We start from the raw sequence: 23,684 nt of genomic DNA, 5'->3' as shown, positions 1-23,684 counted from the left end.
TAAGTCAATGCCTAGTCTGGGATGCCCAATGGAAGCCCTTATTTATATATTTTTATGTCAAGTTCTTAAATCTGGATGATGAACCCTTATAACGCCCCTCTCTGGGCATGTTACTGTAAGTTTTCATTTTTCTAGCATAAACACTATCTACAATATTAATAAATCCCGGGGTTTGGTGTCAGAACATCGTACGGATTTCAGCTTAGTCTCAAACTGTGAGGGCATTTGTCATATTAAGAATCCCAAAGTTGTACTTTTCTGTCAGCTTGATACAATATTTTAGAAGCATTTTCCTTAAACATATATTTGGTGCAATATTAAATCCACAACCCAGTCTGGTCTGCTCCTAGAAGCTTGGTGAGTCAGATAGTCACATGTCTTGCTTCTCCCAGAGCAGTGTTGACAGTTACACCTCAAATCAGCATATTCTATTCATCCCAAAGCCCTCAATTGTTCCTTCCTCTGGGCTGCAGAGAAAATCTCCTCCTCTCCCGATTTACATGTCAATGCGATATCCTGTGCTGTTGGTGGTAAGACCAGGTGTGAAGGCTTCCCAGGGACAGAAGGCCTCTTGAACTTTTAATCAAATCAGACTGCCTTCTAATCAATTGCAACTTAGTTCCTTGTGAAAAAAATATAACATTATAAACTGAAAATAAGCAACATATCTTTAATCAAGTCTTTTTCCACATTAAATCAATGTGTGGCACTCTATATGGCATTTTGATAGACTTCTCTGCTTTGGCATATTTAGCTTCTGCAAGACAGCTCTTCTGTCAGGATTTAGAAATCTCCAGCACCTGTCAGCACCGGTACTGCACCCACTTTTGACAGCTGTCTTTAAATCAAATGTCTTTAACATGGAATTTTGTCCTAATAACATATGATTCTTGCTGACGTTGTACTGATGTGGATTCTTGCAGTAGAGTAATGTAGAACACCCAACAAGAAGTTGTATCCTTTTGGTGGTTTTGTGAGCCATGATTTTAGCAATTTTGACACCAAATAAAACGGATTTTTGAACACCTCTGTATTCCTTTGCACTGATTTTGCTCTGTGTGCAGCCAAAGGATGGGGTCTGGCAATGGTCTCCTGTATTAACACTGACAGAGGCAAAAGTGGATGGTGGCCTGTCAGGTTTTGGTGATTTCTGGCCAGCAGCATGCTTTCCGGCGGCCAATATGATGTTTCTGCTGCCAGTAATGCACAGTTCTGTTTTAGGGCTTGGAAGAGTGGGTTAAAACATCCCACAGGGGCCCCACCGGATAGAGGGCATAGACTGTGGCCCTCGGTGCACGGAAAAGCGACAGGAGTTTGGCTTGTGCGGTGCTGCGCGAGGCCGAGGAAGATCGCCCCCGAAGGGGTGATAAATCGTAGGGCGGAGCACATCTAAACGGGAAACGCGCGGTGTCCCACACAGCGACACCGGTCCCAGAGTCCCTGAGAAAAGCAGGGGCCCCCGCAGCCTTCAGGCCAGAGCGGGTGGCGTTGAGTTGTAGCAGCGGAGGCGGGTGCGCTGAAGCCCGGCATGCGCAGGAGTGTGCCAAGTGGGGATTAGAGGCACCCGAGACTCGCTGTGCCAGTGTGCCGAAGCCCCGTAAGTAGAGCTCCACCGGGCGTTGAGGGATTCAGGGGGAAGCAGCGCTGTCCCGAAAGTCGCATGCAGTCGGCCTCCGGCACTCATAAATGCGCGCCTGCAACGAGAAGCCACAGGTGAGGGCACGGACCCATATATCATGATATTTGCAGCGAACGTGGGAAAGTGGCAATAGACTTTGGCTGAAGGGAGAGACCTGAGCATTGGGACTGGGGACAAAGCGGAATGGCACCGGGGCCGGCAACGTTGTATACTGGACACTGAGGCACACCCGAGGGCCCAGCTTCTCACTGGAGACACGGTCGCTATTAACACGGAGTAAGCGCCCCCACAACAAGCTAGGAAGGACGGCCAAGTCAGTGGGCCACTGGAAGGGGACCCCAGTCCTGAGGAACCCACATTGCCCACAGAACGGAGCAGAGCGACACGGCCCACGTTGGGGCCTACTTTGAATACTTGGAGGCACGCCCGAAACAGCCTGCACTCGCATGAAGTGTAGTGAAATTGCCACGGGCGTCACTGCTGGATGAGTGGCTGTGGGGCTTAGTGGAAGCCCATAGCGGTTGCGAGCGGTGCCCTTGGGCGCGCCTGGGCTCAAGTATCTGGAAGAATCCGGATTAAAGCCCCAGCAAACTAGCTACGACTGCATTAGCACGGGTGTGGACACAGCCACCCCAGAAGGACCACTGGCAATCACCATAGCCCCCGACACGGCCAAACTGGCCCCAAACACTGAGAACCGCTCAACACAGAGCAGGACTGCAGGAGTAGGGCTGTCGTGGTGGCCCACACCTGGTTGGTACAGCACGATGTCTAACAAGAACATAAGACCAAAGATCAATCAGCCCACGCTGGATGACTATGCTAAGACATCGCCACGGGCAGAAGGTGCCAGGAGTAAAGATAAGTCTGCCGTGGGGAGCGCAGAGGCGCCGGGCACAATCCAGGAGGTCCTTGCCGCGATTGCAGACTTGAAAGTCACCTGGGAAACTAAATTAGGACTGGCCATGAACAAACTCAAAGTGGCGCTGGACCTTAAGGTTGGGGCGGTCCAGGAAGAAGTAAACCTCATCAGGCAAGACGTTAGGACATTGGCAGAGCGCACCTGAGACCTGGAAAAGGAGATGGCCCCGAACACAGCGGAGTGCGCCGCCCACAAATCCGAACTTCATGCACTGGTGCAGCGAGTGGGCAACCTGGAAAGCAGGGCGGAAGAGGCAGAAGGACAGGCCCTTCTGTAACGCTCACCTGGTATCCACAGGGACGTCACTCAGCCTGTTCTGACCTCTTACGACCTCGAACCCTTCCCTGGAGGCTATTCGACTGGAGACTGGGCCTTATTTTCTTGGATAGTGTGCTCTCCGTCCCGTTTTCAGCGCAGGGGCACGGTGATTGATGCGGGCTCGTTGCTGCCTAGTTACTTCACTGGCAAGAGTCTGACAGGTAAGTATAATGAGTCTTTTGAACAGTTCTCTAACTTCGTTCCTTTCCTTCCCTAGATGATGGCCGGCGTCTGGGGATGGCGGCGTGCTGCTGAGATGAGTAGCGCTGAAGGTGAGTGAGAACGCGATGCGCGATGCACCCCTTTCATATTTGTATTGAACTGAGTTCTTTTTCTGTGTCTTTTAGGTACCGTGAGGTTTTCAGCATGGATGCCGGTTATGAAGAACAAATGCAGTGAGTAAGCGCGGTATGCGGCGCCTCTAGATGTTTCCACGCTAACCTGGAGTGTCTTTTCCCTCTTGCAGATGGATGAGAAGTTCCGGAGACAGAGTTCCCCCAGAGCGGCTGGGATTCAGGTAAGCGTTTGAAGCTCGAACAGTATTTAAAAATAAGCGAAGATTTGCAGAATGCTTACTAATGCCTTTTTTCTGTTCTTTTCCCTTTTCCTTATGAAGCGGCGTGCCGGGATGGGAATGACACCGCCGAAGATGCCCGCAGAACAGAAGGAGCGATGAATGATGGGCAGTAGCGCTGCAAGGTAAGACTGTTCCAAACGGTGTTCTTGTTCTTGCAGGAGCTGAGCGCAGAAGAAAGATGCAGGCCTACTGGAGACCGGTCTGAACACTGCGAGTGTCATGCTGCAGGTGCAGAAAACACAAAGCATGTTTCTCAGTCTGGGCGTGGCTTAAATAGTGTCTGGGTATCCCAGGTGTCTCTGGGCTGAACCACACCCAAAAGACTAGACTGCACATGCAGTTCTAAGAACCGAAATATGTGGGAGCATCCATCTTGTTCCCATCAATGCACAACAAGTCCAATCCCCAATGTTATCCTATGGGAGTGAGTGAGTCTGGTGCCACAAGCGCCAAGTCTGACTCCAAGTGGGTCTTTGGAGGGATGGAGAGGCCCTTGAGGGCCATGTAGGTGATCGTGGCCTGGCTCCAGCCTGACATCTTGGAGGGCTGGGGACATGAGGGGCAGGAATCATGACACCGACGGAATAACATCCGCATTATAGGTTTGCCTGAGGGAACCGAAGGGCCCAACCCAACGGAATACGTTGAAAGTATGTTGCTGCAAGAAATAACCGGAGGGGTGCTGTCCAGGTGTTCGCTGTCGAGTGGGCGCATAGAGCCCTGATGAGGAGGCCGCCACCAGGCACTCCACCCAGGCCAATAATTGCGAAGATCCTGAATTACCGGGATAGGGAAAGGATACTTGAATTCTTCCAAAAGGGTGGAACAATTGAAAAGGGGACAGCGAAGATAACTGCATACCCAGACTACACCTTGCAGGTGCAGCACAGCAGGATGAACTTTGGGGCAGTGAAAAGAAGACTGCGAGAAACAGGCCACAAATATATGCTGCTTTACCCGGCCAAACTGAAGGTGTTCCACAAGAACAAAATCCTATTTTTTGAAACCCCGAAGGATGCCATGGGGTGGCTGCATATGCAGAGCAGCCCCCAAGAATCGGGTATCCAGACTGGAGGCAAACGAGGATAAGTAACATGCAGCAGTGGCACCTAGGGTGGCGTCGCGCAGGACACTGGGACTGGAATATAGACGGGGAAGGTGTTGTTTGGGATGTACATGCATGTAGGATCCGTTTGAGCTGAATAGTCAGAAACACACATGCAGGGGCTACTGGGAGCTAACCCTTGTGCCCTCATAGCTTTAAGCTTAGTTAGGTCATTGGTAGTCCGGTGACACCCTGCTGGGTCCTTGTCCTCGGGTATTCCGAGGAGGGACCAAACGCGGGCGGGCCTGAGATCCAGGGATGGAGCTGGGCACTTGTTGGGTAAGGGTTGTGTTCAGTGGGGTGTAGTTGGGGAAGGGAGGGAAGGGGACGTTGTTGGGTTTTGGAGAGTAACGAGCCAGGCTCAGTGTTATCAGGAGCAAAAAGGGAAGCTAAGAGGGGAGGCAGGATACCATGTCAATGGCGTCGGGTGATCTCAGGGTGGTGACCTGGATTGTGAGGGGCCTCAATACTTACCTAAAACGAAATAAGGTGATGATGTACCTCAAGAGGAGGAAGATCGACATCGCTTTATTACAAGAAACCCACCTTACCAAACGGAAACTGGAGGTGGTCAAGAGAAAACGGAAGGGAAGTGTCACGGGAGCCACATACTCAGCATACGCGAGAGGAGGAGTTATATGGGTGGCACCGCATGTACCGTTTCAACTGCTTAGGTCCACTGTAGACCCGGATGGAAGAATGGTGGTGGGGGGAGGGGCTCCTGGAGAATCGTGAAGTGAACATTATAAACCTATATGCCCCTAAACAGGATACAGCGGCTTATTTTAGGTCTTTATATGGAAAATTCTGCCCCCTGCTGGGCGGAGCGATACTGTGGGGGGGGTAACTTCAATTGCACCCTGAACCCCAAGGTAGACAGGTCAGATGGTAAGCTGGACAAACCAACCCCAGCAGCCAAAGCGCTTCGGGCACTGCTGTCAGACCTCAGACTGGTAGATGTGTGGAGGCGGTTGCACCCAACAGACAGGCAGTATTCATATTACGCAGCGCCGCACGACCTGCACACTAGGCTGGATTATGTGTTCACACCCAAGGAGGTAGCAGGAGAAATGGTGCGAGTAGAATATAAGGCCAGGACGCTTTCGGACCATTCTCCTTTGGTCCTGGAGTGGCGATACCACCCCCAAGGGCGCGTAACCCGACGTGGAAACTCAGAGCTGAGGCCCTACAGGACTCAGGATTCCGGGAGGACCTAAGGGAGGCCATCACGGAATACTTCGACATTAATTCTGGTAGTGTGCAATCAGTTGGAACTGTATTGGAGGCATTTAAAGTGGTGGTGCAAGGGGTTGCCATATCTAAATCCAGGGGGCTCCAAGGGGGTATAGTACGGGAGTTACAGGATACGGAAAAGGAGCTAGAGGATTTGAAGCGGAAGGGGGGGGGGAAATCACCCGAGAAGACAGGGTAAGAATGAGGGAGCTGCAGGGTGCTAGCGAAGAGCTCTGGGACAGGCTATGCAAGTTGAATTATAAGAAATACGTGGAAAGGCAACATGCGGGCAGGGACAAGCCGGGCAGATTGCTGGCCTGGCTATATAAAAATGAGACACCCCGATCAGTGATTAGAGTAATCAGGGGGGGGGGGGGGGAGATGACCAGATTTATGATACCCAGGACGGTGTGAATGAAGAGTTCCTCAGGTATTATAAACGCTTGTACGAGGATACAGGCGGGGACATGGGCCAAGAGATTTCGGAAATACTAGAGGATGTGGGCCTGCCCACCCTAGACGACTTGGAACGAGCAGGCCTAGAGGCCCCAATCACTGCGGACGAACTGGACGCAGTGATCCAGCATTTGCCCACGAGTAAGGCGCCTGGGTCAGATGGACTACCCAGCGAATTTTATAAAGCGTACAGGCAGGAGTTGCTCCAGCCGATGCTGGCCATGGTCAACGAGGCCTATGAACGGGAGGAGCTGCCAGAGACCCTGCGATCATCCTGCTCTTGAAACCAGGGTCGTATAGGCCCTTATCGATGCTCAACCAGGATAGCAAAATACTTACAGCGGTGCTCGCCAATAGGCTCAAGCGAGTAATTGGCAAACTGATACACCCAGACCAAACAGGTTACGTCCCCGGCAGAAACATCACTGACAATCATAGGAGGCTACATCATATCATTGACCAAACAGAGGGTGATCCGGGCGAACTGGCCATTGTGTCATTGGATGCGGTCAAGGCCTTCGATTCAGTTAGGTGGCCATGGTGGATGGCGACCCTGAGAGGGTTCAGGATGGGACCGGGGTACATGAGATGGGTCAAGATGTTATATAGCTCCCCGACCGCTAGGGTTAAAACAGGCGTCATGATCTCAGACAAATGGCAGCTCAGCAGGGGGACCAGACAGGGATGCCCATGGTCACCCATGTTATACATTCTTGCGCTGGAGCCGTTGGCAGTCTGCCTTAGGCAACAATATGGGGAGGTGGGGATCCAAACGGCAGGAGGGACACACCCGATATCGTTGTATGCTGATGACATGCTCCTCTATCTGCGCTTCCCGGAAGAGAACCTGCAATATGTCTTGGAGGTGATGGACTGCTACCAAACCCTCTCAGGCATATCAGTAAACCCAGGGAACTCCAGTGTGTTCCCCTCAGGGAGATACAGAGGCATTCCACCAGATAAATTGCCCATTTTGCAAATACCCTGGCAGACTGAGATGCTCCGATACCTAGGCATAAATGTGTACCACAGTATAGAGGCAGAGCATAAATACAACACGGAGAAGGCGTTGGAAGGCATTAGAAACAGCATGACGTTCTGGTCTAGATTGCCCCTGGCCATGATGGGAAGAGCAGCTTTGCTTAAAAGGGTGGTGTTGCCCAGCCTGCTACACTTTTTCGTGAATGTCCCGTATTTGATTCCCAAACGCTTTTTTGTTAAACTTCATAGCATGTGCAGGGGCTTCATATGGCACAACTCCAGGAACAGGGTGGTCCTTTGGAAATTACAAAACTTGTGTGAAAAGGGGGGTATTAACTTGCCAAACTTTGAATTGTATTACCTGGCGGGACAGCTATTATACGTGGCCAGGTGGTTGTCGGAAAATGAATCGGCAGAAGCCAGGCTCTTGCAGGGAGACTTGGCCCCGTATTTTCTCAGAGAGACAGTGTGCCCCCGTATTTTCTCAGAGAGACAGTGTGCCCAAGGCGAAAGTGGCGGGGAGGGGGGAGGTTGCTGATATTGGGCTGGGAGGTCTGGCGCAGAACGTGGCGAACTGTAGGTGACCCGGACCCACTTTCTCAACAGGTCCCGTTGGTGGTGCTATGTGGGGGAGACTCCCAGCTAATAAAAGGGGTTCGCAGATACTGGGAACCAGTGGGCCTGGCCACTCTGGGTGATATATGGTAGGAGGGGGAGGCAGTAGGATTCCAGAGATTGATGGAGGAGACAGGGGTGCATAAAGGCCAACATATAATGTACTCTAGAATCATTAAACAGGTGAGGGAAAGGTGGCCCGATACAGTACTTGCAGAACAACCCGACGCCACCATAGAAATGATGTACGATGTCTCGGAGGGCGGGCACGAAATATCCCGGATATTTGAGTTACTGAGTACGAAGGCGGGAAGGGAGCTGCTCCAGTTAAGGCACGATTGGGAGGAGGAGGAGGTGGGGAAACCCATGACAGACGGCTAATGGGACAGAGCCCAAAGCTACCATAAGAAGGTGTCCCGGAATGCGAGACTTCAGCAGATCCAGCTATACGTCACCCACAGGGCATACTTGACCCCCGGCAGAATAGCTAGATTTGGGGGCTTGGCGGCACAGAAATGCCCCAGGTGCGGGGAGGAAGAGGCTGGGCTGCTGCATATGTTCTGGGCCTGCCCAGAAGTGAGCAGATTCTGGACAGAAGTGAAAACAAGACTGGCTAGCAGTGGGGTGGTGCTTGACGTTGGATCTTCTTGGGCATGTATGCTCGGGAGCTTTCCCAGGCCACGTAACTTAAAGCATATTACCAAAATGAAGGATCTGGCTTATATTTTGGTCAAGCGCAGAATCGCAATGGGCTGGAAGGCAGCCCACCGGCCCAGATTGAAGTTGTGTTGGCCGGACCTCCTGAAATGGGCGGAGGCAGAATCGGTGGCCTGGTATGAAGCAGTCACTAGAGGTGGGGAGGAGGAGGTAGACCCCCTGATAGCTTGGAGGCAAATGGTGGCTTCAATGGTAACCCCCCACCAAACCGAGGATGAAGCAGAGGACATAGATGATCTGATGTTAGACATGCACGTAGTGGCTCAGATGGATGATACCGATGGAATGGCTCAAGTTAATGAGGGGGAGGGGGGCGGACAGTAAAGTGCATTTAATAATGGAACGCTTTAATATTGATTGTGAATGTCCCAAATTGTTGTAATGCTTGGAGTGTTGATAAAAATGAAAAATAAATGTAAAAACTTTTTTTTATAAATAAATAAATATTTATCATGGAAAGAATAACAGCTGGGCTCCAAGGATAGGCGGGCCCTCTTGCAATGAGCTGGGGTGAATTTATATACCAATCCATGAAGACCGGAGCAAACCTCCCAGGTGGTGATACCAATGTATGAGAAAGGGGGATTTTGGAGACCAGGGTGAAGACAGGCAGGGGTAGTGCCTTGAATGTTATTGGAATTCCAATCTTCTACACACATGAGCCCTGCCCAGGTGCAATGTTAAACGTTGATGTGTTTTCAGTCATCTGAAGATTTAAAGATGTGGTTTATATAGGGAGAAATCAGTACCATGGGGGCAGAGGGGAGGGCCGGGGGCAGTTGGGGGGTGGGGGGGTGAAGATATGGAAGGAGGGGGTAGGGTGGAAAGAAAGTGGATTTCTGCTGTCTGTACTACCTCGTAAAGTGGAATACTGTATTTTACTAAAACATATAATAAAAGAAAAATGTGAAAGTCTTGCTGTGCCGCGGAACTGCCTCTAGAACCTGAAGCTCTGCTAGGATAACACTAAACAATTGATTTCCTTCCCAAAAATCACTATTTTATATGTGTATGCAGACTAAAGACAATTACCCAATTATTTTGTGGGTGCGCTGTATTATCGATAGAGCTGTCAAACTCCTGTAACAATTGTATATGTTCATGTTACGTAATGTGCTTTAAAGTTGTGGCTATGGGACCTGTGGAATGTTATGATGGAACATGGGGTGAGGGTTCTTATCTGGAATGGAGAGTGATGTAAAAGATCAGTAGGAGGAAGAGCTGTGACAGGATGGTTGGGGTCTTTATCTTACTATGTAACTTGCCAATAAAGCAATGTTACAAATCCAACAGTGTGGAGGCCCATCTTTACAATTGCAACGAGAACTTTTGAAGAACCTTACAAGACACCCAGCCCGAGACATATATATTATACACATATTGTGAGCAGCGATCAGAGCAGAGCGATTTGATGCAGCAGATGAAGTGGATTGCTGGGTAACAGCTTCTTCCTATGGATTCATATGATAATACAGTGACAGGAGTACGGAACAAAAAGAAACCGCTACAAAAGCTTCAAAGGCTTTATTCCTGCGAGAGCGGTAAGACACCTCTATTGACCAAGCGGCCTGCAAAGGATCCCAAGTCTATTAGCATCGGAGGATTAGGTTCTTCTCATGGTGTGGGAGCTGTGTCAAAGAAGTGGCATTTCAAGGGTGAACACCTGCATTGTCCAGAGTGGCCGGTGAGGGAACCAGAAATCAGGTAAGTACTTTTGAACCCCCTAATAATGCAAAGCAAGTTAACCCTGTCCTGGAAGGAAGGTAAAACACACAATCAGAGGAGAGAAGAGTCATTCAGGGAGCCAGGCCAGCCAATGTCATTTGGGCAAAAGTCTAGGTGAGCTGAAGCACTTCTTGCAGGTAAGTAAAAGTCTTGCACAATGTTTTAGAAGTCTTTGTAGAAAAAGTAGAATCAAAGTAGGGTCACAAGCTGAGAGGCTGGTGGGAGGTAGAAGATGCAAGCATCTCTACAGACGCAACCAAGCCAAGTCTCAACTGAGATCAAGTAAGGCTACAAGACAAGAGGTCAGACTGTACAGTACCTTTGGTTAGAAGAAATGGTTTCAGCTGGCTTCTGTTCCTGTGTGGCTCTGCAGATCCTTTTGTTCCTGTGCCTCAGTCGTGGGGACAAGAGGGAGGACTTCTGCAACACAACGGGACGGTCGGCGACAGAAAAGGACAAACTTCTATTCAGCTGCACTTAACGGTTTCAGCTCTTCGCGTCTCAGCAAATAGCACCACCACGGACTCTCGGATACCACTCTGGACTTTCCTCGCATCTGGGGTCCAGCACTCCGGAGGATCTACCACAAGCTCGGATCCGACTTAAAAATGATGCACTCATTTTGGTGTCCCATTCCCTGGCACTTCGGTTCCAGCAGCGGAATTACAGACAGCTCTGAGACGATGTCCAAACGAGTTCACTTTGGAGTTGATTGGTTCCACCAACTCAAGGGGATAAGTCGTCCTTGCAGGGCTTCTCTAGTCGAGGTGAATTCGGAGCTTCAGCACAGCAGCCGGGCTTCACCGGGCAAACCAACGGTCCAGGAGTTGCAGCAGGCGTCTCTTCCAAGTTCTTCTTTGGATTTCTTCGTCCAGTGGTCGACTTTGCCTTCCAAGCCAAAAAGACTTGCCTTTTATGCAGGTTTCTCCCATTCATTCCAGCCTAGCTGTCAATCACACAGCGGGGTGGCAGTCCTTGACGGACAGCCAGCCGGCCAATCACCTTTGTGCATTCCTGTAACCAAGGGGATTAAGCACAGGGAGTTTCGGGCACCTCCCTCACTTCCTGCTCCTGCCAGACATACTGGAGCCAGAGGCGTGCTTCACTCGTGAATCCTGCCAAAGACAAAGAGAACAAAGGGGCCAAACCTGGTTTGGCGCGCAGAGTAAATCTCAAGAAGGACCTTTCCAAAAAGAAATGGCAAAAAAGAAGACAGGGGCTATTTTGACAAAATGGGCACCAATGGGTGCTTTACTGCAGCTGCGAACACAGCCCGCAGTAAAAACTCCCAATGGTAGTTAAAAGTAAACCACTGCCACCAGTCATTAATTGTAGAAAGGGTAACATAAAATGGTTACATGAGAAACTAGACAAAGGGGATAATAAGTAACACCTGCAGCACCCTATTGTACGATAGTGTGTGCTGGGTCTAGAAAGTTACAAATGTAAGTGAAGTCAATTTCACTTTACTGCTCCTGGAAACAGTAGTTTATCAAAGAGAAGGTATTTAAACCTTTGGGAAATCTTAGAGACTTCACTGTGCCACTACACTGAAGGTGCTTTTGTGTCACAATGCAAAGATGATGCCTATGGAGTTTGTCAGACTCCAAAACCAAATGAAACACAGAAAACACAGAATTAAAAGTACAAAGTCCCAAAGTACAGCAAAAGAGCTGGGTATCTCGAAGGTGGGAGGAATTTAGCACTAAACTGAACATTCTCCCCAATAATAAGCTACAAATTTTAGGCATCTATTAGTCTCAGGTTTACTTAATGTACCCATGTGTGGGGGCGGAGGGAGAGAGGGTGGATTTTGGGGGAAACATGGGGGGTTGGGTGTTTTGATGTTGAGGTTGTACATTTTGAAAAAAAAAGCTTCTCAGTGACAAGTATAAACATACAATATCTATTTCTGAATGTTATCATGTTATTTTGCATTTATATAGCGCCTTATATACCATTGGTATGGTCTGAAGGCGCTGGTAGGTTGAACGCCCTTGGGAACCGAAGTTCATATCAGTAGAGGGAGTAGAGAGGGTCAAAAGGTGCGTGTGAGCACCAGGTATGTGTGCAGCTCGTGCGGTATCCGTGTAATAGCTGCTTTCTAGTGGTAGGTGGAATGGTTGAGAGGTCAGGAGTATGTGTTCGTTCTGGCAGGATTTATCCAGATCGGATGTGGCTGCGTTAGGCCTGAGGAGAACGCCTGGCTGGGGGGTGTGTAACCAGCAGTGTTTACTTAGAATGATGTGGAGTGAGCAGCGGATGTTGATATGAGAACAGTTATACCGAATGGTGTCATAGTATCCCTGTGTTCTAGTTGAGTGGTGATGTAAAGGAGAGAGTAAGCATGATGGTGTGATATGATGGGTTATATGCTCTTTCAAACGTTATCTGCATTTCAGACCATAGTATACACGTCACACAATTCTATGCGCTCCTGTCCGTTCCATGCACTCCTATCTACTCCATGCACCCCAGTTTGCTCTATACATTCCGGTCCGCTCCATGCACTCATGCATTCCGGCCCACCCTGCGCGCTCGGGTCCGCCTGCGTACTCTAGTCTGCCCCAACATTCACAATTCTGTCTAAGTGTGGACATGCTAGTATTCACAATTCTGTCTGAGTGTGGACTAGCAAGTGTGGACATGCTAATATTCACAATTCTGTCTGGGTGTGGACATGCTAATATTCACAATTCTGTCTAGGAGTGGACATGCTAATATTCTAAGTCCTATCTAGATGCAACGCAGGCCAATATTCACAATTCTGTCCAACTGTGGCCATGCTAATACTCACAATTCTGTCCAAGTGTGGATATGCTAATATTCACAACTCTGTCTAGGTGTGGACATGCTAACATTCAAAGTCCCATCTAGAAGCAACGCAGTCCAATATTCACAATTCTGTCTAGGTGCGGACATGCTAACAATCACAATTCTGTCTCTAAGTGTGGACATGCTAATATTCACAATTCCATCTAGATGCGATGCAGGCCAATGTTCACAATTCTATCTAAGAGTGGGCATGCTAACATTCACAATTCTATCTAAGAGTGGACATGCTAACATTCACAATTCTATCTAAGAGTGGACATGTTAACATTCACAATTCCATCTAGATGCGACGCAGGCCAATGTTCACAATTCTATCTAAGAGTGGACATGCTAACATTCACAATTCTATCTAAGAGTGGACATGTTAACATTCACAATTCCATCTAGATGCGACGCAGGCCAATGTTCACAATTCTATCTAAGAGTGGAAATGCTAACATTCACAATTCTATCTAAGAGTGGACATGTTAACATTCACAATTCCATCTAGATGCGACGCAGGCCAATGTTCACAATTCTATCTAAGAGTGGGCATGGAAGTATTATGGCACTCTATGTTATTGGTAGGTAAGATAGAGTGGCAGGGGTTTTCTGGAGTAGAGTGATTGCTCTACTCCCCACACATGCCACACTCACGGTTTTTGTTGGTGTTTGTTGGCTGCTGGCTTCCTTGGCGTCCCCTTGCGGACACCTGCTGACACTTCCTGGAGCCGCCCTTAGCCTTGGGGCCCTTAGCCGGGGGCTGCACGGGCAGAGGGCTGCCCTGGAAGGACCAGTGATGAAGGGTGAGAGGACCAATGAGAACGGGCCTGAGTGGGTTGGGAGGCGGGAGGGAAGGGAGAGAAGGAAGAGGGTGCGGAGTGGGAGCGGGCTGCTGGGGGATCAGAAAGGCCTCTGGATATGGGGTCAGCCACAAAAGCCTGCTGCCTCGGTGTGAAGGAGGCAGGCAGGGGGCACTGCGGCCACTAGGCCCAACGAGGAGTCAGGCTCCACCAAACACGGGAGGGGGTGGGCCAGGAGGCGGGAGGAGGGAGAAGGGACGCGGGAAAAAGGCAGGGGAAGCAGGATGGCGATCGGGGGCAGGGGGTCAGCCACACAGGCCGAGATGTTGCTCCCCAGGGCCCAGGAGGGTCCTGGGGGGGGGGGGGGGTGCACTCACCTGCTGCCTCTGGGTGTGAAGGAGGCAGGCAGGGGGCACTGCGGCGGCTAGGCCCATCGAGGAGTCAGGCTCCACCAATCACGGGAGGGGGTGGGCCAGGAGGCGGGAGGAGGGAGAAGGGATGCGGGAAAAAGGCAGGGGAAGCAGGATGGCGATCGGGGGCAGGGGGTCAGCCACACAGGCCGAGATGTTGCTCCCCAGAGCCCAGGAGGGTCCTGGGGGGGGTGCACTCACCTTCTGCCTCTGGGTGTGAAGGAGGCGGGCAGGGGGCACTGCGGCCGCTAGGCCCAACAAGGAGTCAGGCTCCACCAATCACGGGAGGGGGTGGGCCAGGAGGTGGGAGAAGGGACGTGGGAAAAAGGCAGGGGAAGCAGGATGGCGATCGGGAGCAGGGAGTCAGCCACACAGGCCGAGATGTTGCTCCCCAGGGCCCAGGAGGGTCCTGGGGGGGTGCACTCACCTGCTGCCTCTAGGTGTGAAGGAGTGTACTAAGCAATTCAAGGACAAAGCCCAATTACACTTTAAGAAAGACCCAAGGTATTTCAAGGTAAGTAATGGTCCCTATTACTATTTTGGAACTGCTCTAAGCAGATTATGGGGAGGCACAACCCAGGGTAACAAGTTTAGAAGAGCAGCAGCTATTCAAGGTAAGTAGCCTTAAGAGGGGCTCCAAGCAACTCAGAGGCAAGTAGGCTGTTTTAGGTTTGTATAAAGCAGATCAGGGAAAGTAACACCCTATGGCACACTTTAAGAAGAACACAAGGTTATTTAATACAGGTCAATCATATTGGTAAGCTTTTACACTCATTCAGTCAAACAATGATAATTACTTTTCAGAAGGGGTGAATAAGCAACTTATATACTTTTTAGAGGGCAAATTGCAGCTCAAAGGTAAGTATAAGTTAAGGACACTTTGTAACTTCTTCTTTCACAGGGACACAGTTACCACACAAATTATTTAAGCAAATCAAGTACGTTTACACTTGTTACACTTTTCAAGACGGGAGGCTTTTCTTATCCAGTCCTTCCCCGTCTATTGCATTAGTTCGCTCAGAGGCAGAAGAGGGAACCTAGTGGTCTAGGAGCCAGCTGTGTGCAGGTTGAGATAGGTTTCAATTGCAGGAAAGAGCTCCATAGGAGATCTTCAACAAGTAAGTATTCACTTTCAGAATTAGTGAAAGTGTTCAGGGACTTCTGAGAAGGCTCCCTATATGTGTTCCAGCATTAGGCCAGGGCAAGTGGTATGTGCAAACTCCCAACCACATGAATCACCCACTAAGCCTCACAGGATGCAAACCAGACTTAAGGCAAGTATTACCCAAGTCAGCACAGTACCTTAGGAAGAAAGAAGAGCTTTGGAGTGGATGCCTTAAGGGTGCAGAAGCACAGGACCTGGTCCCTGGATTCTTGGTCTGGAGAAGAAAGAACTGGACACTGGATAGGAACTTGCAGCAGAAGTCGGAGGAGGCTTCCAGCAAAGCTTTCTTTACGGATTTTCACAGCTCTGTGGATTTGGCGCCTTTTTACAGCAGCCAGATGAAGAACGAATATCGGCGATCAGATTGTCTTCACTCTCTCGGTCCTGCACTCTGAGGGAAGTTGAGGGATTCAAATCGTGTCACTGGGGCGCCAGGAAGATACCACCACAATTTCGGACAGATTTGGAATTCGGAAAGGCTATGCAACGCCCAATGGCTCACGGTTCCAGCGTACTGGAGCATTGCAGCCCAGCAAGGTCGCAGCACGTTGTGGGGTGACTAGTAATGCAGGGCTTCTTGAGACTATTGGATCTCGCCAGTCTGGGTAGGAGGCATCGCGTTCGGGACCCTCAGGTAGATTGGAAGGAAAGGTTGCATCAGGCTCTGGTTAAACAGCAGGCTCTCCGGTCACTGGAAATCGCTACAAATGTCTTTTCTTCATCTTCCTCTTCGGTTTCAGCTCCAGTGGTCGACTTGTCAGCAGCTTCCAGGTACAGAATATTTGTTAGGAATTACAGCACAACGTCTGCAGTTTACAGAAAGGGGCAGTCTGGCTGTCCAATAAGGACAGTCATCCCCCCACTGGGAGTTGGTTCCTTTCAGGCAAGGTGAAAGACAAAGTACTGCAGAGTTTGGACTCCTCCCTCGCTTCCTGCCCTCCCAGACACTCTGGAGCCTGGTCAGGGAATACAAAGTATTCCCACCGAAGACAAAACATAGATTGAGGCGGTTTCCACCTAGAATAGCAGGGGAAGACCTCAGAAACAACAAGCATACTTAGAAATGGCAAAAAAGAACAAACCCACCACTCTAGGAGAATGGCGGCCCTTCTGTGCATTACTGGGGCTGAGCTAACAGCCTGTGAGTAATGAGACTAAAAAGCCACTAATGTAAAACGACTCCCACCAGCTGTTGGAGGAAGTTTTCCTAAAGTCCCACTTGGAGGGAAGACTTTAGTAAGCTATCCCAGTGATTTGTAAATCCCCAACTCTAGTATCAGTCTGTATTACTCCGAGGCCTTGGTAAAGTGGCTGAGCAGTCGGGCTTATCTGAAGAAGATGTGAGCTGTAGGGAAGTACACTGAACCTAGTTAGTAATGCACATCAAAGAAACACCTACACGTACATTTATATTAAAATATAGGTTGATTATATTTACACAAGAGTCACTGTTAAATACTTATTTTATTTATTTATACCATGCCATAGCCCATGGGCATCTGGGCGCAAAACCTACAACACATAGGCTTTTAGGATTTGATGACTGGTTTACTCAAACAGGGTTGTTTCAGGCTTTTCCTGAAGACCGCATAGTTTGCTTCTGTTCGCATTGGTATGGAGGGTTCATTCCAGTTTTTTACAGCAGAACCAGGGAAAGATCTGCCAGATCCTCTAGCTCTTTTGATCTGTGGTATGATCAGGAGGTGTGAAGCACTAGAGCGCAGAGGCCTGCTTGGTGTGCATTTTCTTACTGTTTGCTTCAGCTATAGTGGGGCATCTCCATGCATGCACTTATGCGTAATGGTCAGTTTCTTGAATTTAATTCTTTTTTCTATTGGTAGCCCGTGAAGCTTCTTACGATACTGTGAGATGTGCTCTCTTTTAGTTGCATTGAAAATTATTCTGACTGCATCGTTATTCGGATTATCTAACTTCTGAATGTTCCCTTTTCCTGCCCCATTCAATAAGGCGTTGCAGTAATCCATGCGGGGCATAATTATGGCCTGGACCAAAGTCTCACAATTTTTGCGAGATACTAAAGAATTGATCTGTCGTAGAATTTTTAAATTGGTAATGTGCATTTGTAGTTACATTTTTGACTTGAGCATCTGCATTTAAAGATGCTTCAAAAATGGTGCCCAGGGTTTTTACCCTTCCAACCACTTTTATGTTGCAGGAGTCGATGGTAAAACTGGTGTAGGATGGGTCAGGTTTCTTTCTAGCTTGTGTAGATCCGAAGACCAAAAGCTCAATCTTAGAGCTGTTTAAACACATCGAGTTTTGTGTCATCCACTCCTGGATGACCGAGTAGATGTGGTTGAGTGTTTTGGTGTTTCTAGTGTGGTCCCCACCGAGTTCCATGACCAGTTGGAAATCGTCTGCGTAATTTGTAAAATGGAAAACCATCCTTTCCAGTTTGTCACACAGGAGTTGTATATAGATATTAAAGAGTATTGGGGAAATACAGGCTCCCTGTGGTACTCCGTACTTAATTTCAATAGGGTCTGAACATACCTTGCCCCATCATTTCTTTGATGCTCTTTCACCTAAAAAGGAGTCCCTCCATACTACGCCGTGTTTAGAACAGTTTCCAACTTTAGCTAAGGTTTCCAATAGTCTGGCGTGACCAAGAAGATCAAACACCGCTGAGAGATCCACTAAGATGAGCAGGCCCCTTTTCCCCACATCCAAGCGAATTAATATTTGAGTTTGCAGATCTAGTAATGCAGTTTCAGTACCATAATTCCGGCGAAAACCAGATTGTTTATGGTGAAACACAGAGGTGGATTCAAAATGGGGCTGCAGTTAAGGAAAGGGGTGCTTGTTATTGGGCGTAGGTTTAAGGGATCCTTCTCACTAAACCCAGGTTTTTTAACAATAGGAGTGACCACCACTTCCTTAATGGCAGTTGGCACACTGTTATGCGCAAACAAGGCATTTATAAAAACGTGTGAGAAATGGAGCAAAGATGTTATGCCTGAGAATGATTTTCAAGGGCAGGGTGTCCCAGATGCAAGTGGTGGGTCTAATATTAGCATGAGCAAGGTATCCGCCGTAGTTATCTCTTGAAAGTTAAACTTTGGTATAGTACTATCTTCCTCTTTACAGGTCTATCCTTCTGGTTTTAAGGATCTCTTTGTGACCCCTTGTGCATTGTGAATTTTTTCACTGACTAAAAGGACTATTTCGCAGTCTTCCTTGTTGGGATTAATATCTTGGGTAAGAGCATCAGGTTTCTCCCAAGATCTATACAATTCAAAAAGCTTTTTGGTGCTATGTCCTGCTTGTTCAATTTGAGCATCATAGTATGTACATTTTGCTTCAAGAATCCTTTTCTTATAATTTCTTACAGTGATTTTCCATTCGTCTCTATTTTCCACAGAGGGGTCTTTAGTCCATGCTCGCTGTGCTTTCCTTTTGTCCTGTTTGAGAGTTTTTAAATCCTCTGTATACCATTTTTGTTGTTTTGGATGGTCTCTAATTATCCTAGTTTTAATTGGCACAACCTCTTCTATCAGTTGGGATATTCAGGGTTTGTATCTTTCCGCTAATCTGTCTGGGGAGTCTGAGTCCGAGGTTTCGGTCATGATGATTTGCATAGATGTTTCCAAATCCCCTGCCTTGATGTTATTATAGTTTCGGTTTGAAATTTTCTTAGGAAGTCCACGAGATAACCCCTTGGGTAAGGGAAGTATGATCCTACATTCTATTTTGCTATGGTCGGACCAGATCATAGCACAATAAACCACCACCCATATGTATACTTTTCAATGCTTTCAAAAGGCCACTTCTTAGTTGGTAGTTGCTGAACGCGCACAATTGTTACAGGAGTTTGACAGGTCTAGCGTATTATCGGTAATAACGCGCACCCACAAAGTAATACAGTAATTGCATTTAGTCAGCATACACATATAAGGTAGTCATTTTGAGAAGGAAAACAGTTGTTAGTGTTATCCTAGCAGAGCTCCAGGCCCTAGGGGCAATTTTCCCGCACAGCAAGGTTTTTTACAGTTCAAAACGCTACGCTAACTAAAAGGCAATTCAGAGAGGTTTCAAGTTTTGAAAAGCAGCAGAAGTCAAACGTTGCTGTGGATACTTTCTAGTCTCTAGGAAATCAGAAACAAGAAGGCTTAACCAACATTAGAGACCCTGTTAAAGGACTTGCTAAAGGGGCACAAGCAGCGGCTTGAGTCGGAGGTAAGCGCTCTGAACACCTATGTGCGCCCCAGTGCTCTGGAGCGACTTTCGGGAATAAGGTAAGCAATACCTTTTTCCCCCACAGTACCTTAGGTTTGAAGAAAACATTTATGATATGGAGCGCCTATACACAACTTTGTGGTGGATGCTCAACGAGGTTTCAGCTCTGGATCCGACCTCCGGATTCCTTGGTCTGATGACGAAAGACAGGACAACGGATGGGATATCTCAGCAGCAGTTTTGAGGGAGGACATCTGGCACGGCTTTCATCAACTTCTTTGGTCACTCTGTGGTTTTGGTGCCTTTTCTGCAGCAACAAAAGTACGTAATTTCGCCTAGTCAATAATCTTCAGTTCCTGCAGTCCCACACTCTGATGAGGGGGTCTGGACGAGTTGGATTGGGTCTCTGGAGTGTCCTTAAGGACTCAGCAAACACTTGCACAGATTCCGCCTTTCCATGACGATGCCCTCGAAATGGGTAGCATGTCTCCTGGTAATGAGGTTTTGCAGCTATGCAAACTCACAGGACCTCAGGAGAAGGTTCAAATCAAAGTTAGTCTTGGGACTGGTTGTTCTCACCAAAGCGAAGTCTTCTTCGTAGTTCCTGTTTTTTGTGCGACAGAGGATCAGGATAGTAGTGGTCGCTTCACAGTGTTGCAAAGGGTCTGCAGGCATCTCTTCTTCTTCGGTTACTTCAGCTTCCACTGTTAGACTGGCTTCTCACTCCAGGATCCTTGCCTTTTATCCAGTTTCAGCACTCACTTCGCCACAACCTTCCCTCCACAGTTTACTGAAAGGGACGTTTGGCTGTCCAATCAGGACAGCCAGACCCCCAGTAGGATCTGGTCCCATTCAGGTACTCTGGCAGACAAAGGAGAGGGGGGCGATGGGGAGGTGGAAAACTCCTCCCCCACTTCTTGCCTGCCCAGCCACTCTGAAGCCTAGGCGGGGACATCTAAGTGTTCCCGCCAAAGGCAAAACACACAGGCCTCCTCCTGCCAGAATGGTAGAAGGGCTGACGAGGGACAACCACGCTAGTAATGACAAAAAAGAAGGCAGGCCCCAGGTTAGTACTTGAGTACCCCTATTGTGCACTGCGGTAGAAAAATGACAATGGTTGGTAGAACACGTCCACTGCCACCAGCCATAACTAGGAGATTATCTATGTGACTAAAATGTCACAGGAGCACAGTGAAGGGGGATACTAGGTGTTCCTTTGGCACTCCACATAAGGTGGTGTGTGCCAATCTCTCAGACTATAAAGTTTTTAGAATAGATCTATCCTTAAGAACTGTAGTTACTCTAGGATAAAGAAACAAATCTTAAAAGAGGACCCAAGGGTCCCCAGCAAAACTGCACATAAGGAGCTGTGCGCTGCAATAGTAAAAATGCCTTTAAGGGTTATGGAGGAATAGACTCCATAGCACAGGTAAAATACAAGGAATATAGTTCCAAAAGACAGAGCCCATTAGAACGAATGAGTGGAAAAAGGATCCACTCATTCAGGATTAAAGAAAAAGGTCCAAAAGTCCAGCAAATAGTGCTTTTGAGAAGGGATGAAGCATCAAAATGATATATCTCCCTAACCCTTGGCTGCTCAGCCATTGCACCTACAAAACAAGTGAAGTTCAGGCCTATATTAAGAGTTGGAGCCCTGTGTCCAAAGTGCGAGTCTTCACAATTCACTACTATTGGTGGCCATTTGTAAAAGTCCCCAACATTTGGCACACCACACAAGGTGGGGAGCTGCCACAGGAAGCATGGAGCCAAGACTAAGGGGAGAGGTGTCCCCCACAAGAGAACCTTGTGGGAAGAGTCCAGTGGCCCCAGAACTAAAGTAAATGTAGCAGAAGAGCGAGATGACAAAACGTCTCACTCACCTTCAAAGTCAATGAAAAGAATCCCAGTTTGTCCAGCAGTAGTGCCTAGAGTCTCAGGACAGAGAGGGTTAGATTAGCAAAACGAAAAACTCCCCACCAATATGAAAGCAGCAAGTAGTTTAAACCACTGATAAAGGACTATAAGGATTACAATTAGAAACATGTTAAAAAGGTAAAAATAAATCTGAGCAACTGTTTATTGTGGATCTGGAGCCATTAATTGTGACATGTTCAGAGTAAGAATGCCTACACATGTCTGTGCTGGAGCAGAGAATGGATGTGGAGGTCATCATTTCACATGCTGGATACACTGAAAGAATGTTGAGACAGACAGCAGATCAATGTTCAACAATTCCTCATAGGAATAAAACAAAAATTAAAAAGCTGATTGCACAGGATTATACAAAATGTTGCATTTCTATTTTAGGAGTTAGAAGATCAGTGAGGAGGCCATAATGCCTCAAATCTGCAACAGAACTCTTAGTGGTTTCTGCCTTGTCACAATATCTTGATAGGGTTCAAAAACAGCAGGTTCCGTGTTCCAGAGTATATTAAACTGTACAAGATGCAAATCACTGCTGTACCTTACACTTGCATTTTGATGAAGGTGTTTTACATTTCATATTTTTACTGTATTCATCACCTCCATTTATAAATGCTCTAAGGAGTTTATGTACACGTAATATTTTAATGAGTATTTCTAACAATTCACAATCATTCCTACGTCATGGTTTGCTTGTGCCTTTCCTTTCAGCATCCATTCATGGATCCCACATCATAGCCACAACTCACCCATCAGAAGACCACTTGTACCCAGGAGACTCTGACTCTGCAGACTGCGAAAATACCTCCACCTTGTTGGCAACCATGAAAGCAGAATAGAAACCCACACCAAACTGACCGATGATGTTGCCCCCAGCATCCGCCTGGTTCTGAAGAGATTCTAAAAAAGCCTGCCGGGATAAAGATAAAGAGTGACTGAGCAGGGGAACTTCTTGCGAAAAGCAGAGAGGGATAGGGATAAGGAATGAGAAATGTCTTACCAACAATCAAGCAAAGAGGTATAAACTTTGTCCATTTATCCTCATACCAACAAGAGATTGCAGAACAATTGCACCATCAGACACACAAAACCTGTAAGCTTAATCTACGAATTATACTACTATGAAGTTTACATTAGGTTTGTAGATGCTGACAATCAACATTTCTTAATGGTGAACTCCCAAAGTGGTCCTTTCCCCACAAGACCCATCTTTGGTTTGACATGCAGGAGTCTTTTTTTTCTATTTTAATAGCTTTATAAACATGTCTATATTTAAACTCGCAAAGAAGTAAACTAAAATCTTAATTTCACTTTAGTTAAGTCATACATCAAGTAACGTGTTTTCATAATAAAGGCATCACTTTAATGCTGAAATGGAAACAATTGTTACTTTACAACAGCTGGACTTGATCTGGCCTATCCAAAGCAAGAATAGCAGTACAGCAACAATTCTCACATTTTGCCCATATTTAAAAACCATTTCAAAAGGAAATTCATTTCTTGCAGTCAAAACAGAGTTTTCACCAACGTATCCAACCAAGTATACCTTGACTTGAGAAAGTTAAACAAAATTATGCTGTATCAAAAGTGTCTTCAGTGACAAGGCCAATGACCTTGTCAATAGTTGATGGCACTACCTTGCACCCAGAGATGGGAGGCCTACCAGGGAGAAATCCAAAGCCCGTCCTATCCCAAGGAAGAATGTGGCAGTTGTGAGGACCCCAATTTCTGTCCCCCAAAGTATCAGTTTGTGTTTGTTTGCAGTACTAAATTAGATCACCCAATGTATCGGAGCCAAATTGCTGGCAGATTGTTCTCTTCTCATTCCAGATTTACAAAGAAGCATGAACGGGGGCGTGGCCTGCGGCACCACCGATGTGGCTGTTCTGCTAATGGCCACTGTGCTGAACCCATTGTTTCTGAATTAAATTGGCGTCCCTGCCAGTTCCTGTGAGACACGGTCTTAGCTGGAGCGGTCGGAAGATGTGAGGATCCTTTTGCCGCTGTCAACCAGTGCTCATTATCCCTCCATAGCCGGGATGACCCTCCTAAAGCTACCCAGGGTCCAGAGTGCGGGTGAAGAC

General features: G+C 47.8%; 1 protein-coding gene across 2 annotated transcripts in view; it reads right to left on the bottom strand.

The window, feature by feature from the left end:
- TRAP1 (TNF receptor associated protein 1) overlaps nucleotides 1–23,684 on the bottom strand; it is a 666,365-nt gene that overhangs the window by 502,268 nt on the left and 140,413 nt on the right. For both annotated transcript variants that reach the window (XM_069646853.1, XM_069646854.1), the window contains one exon: nucleotides 22,350–22,510. In XM_069646853.1, coding sequence (XP_069502954.1) covers nucleotides 22,350–22,510 — 161 coding nt within the window. The remainder of the gene's footprint in view (nucleotides 1–22,349; nucleotides 22,511–23,684) is intronic.

Source organism: Ambystoma mexicanum, chromosome 2q (assembly GCF_040938575.1).
Source record: "Ambystoma mexicanum isolate Mex_15411 chromosome 2q, UKY_AmexF1_1, whole genome shotgun sequence".
NCBI lineage: Eukaryota > Metazoa > Chordata > Amphibia > Caudata > Ambystomatidae > Ambystoma > Ambystoma mexicanum.
This window is presented reverse-complemented; position numbering and strand designations above follow the sequence as displayed.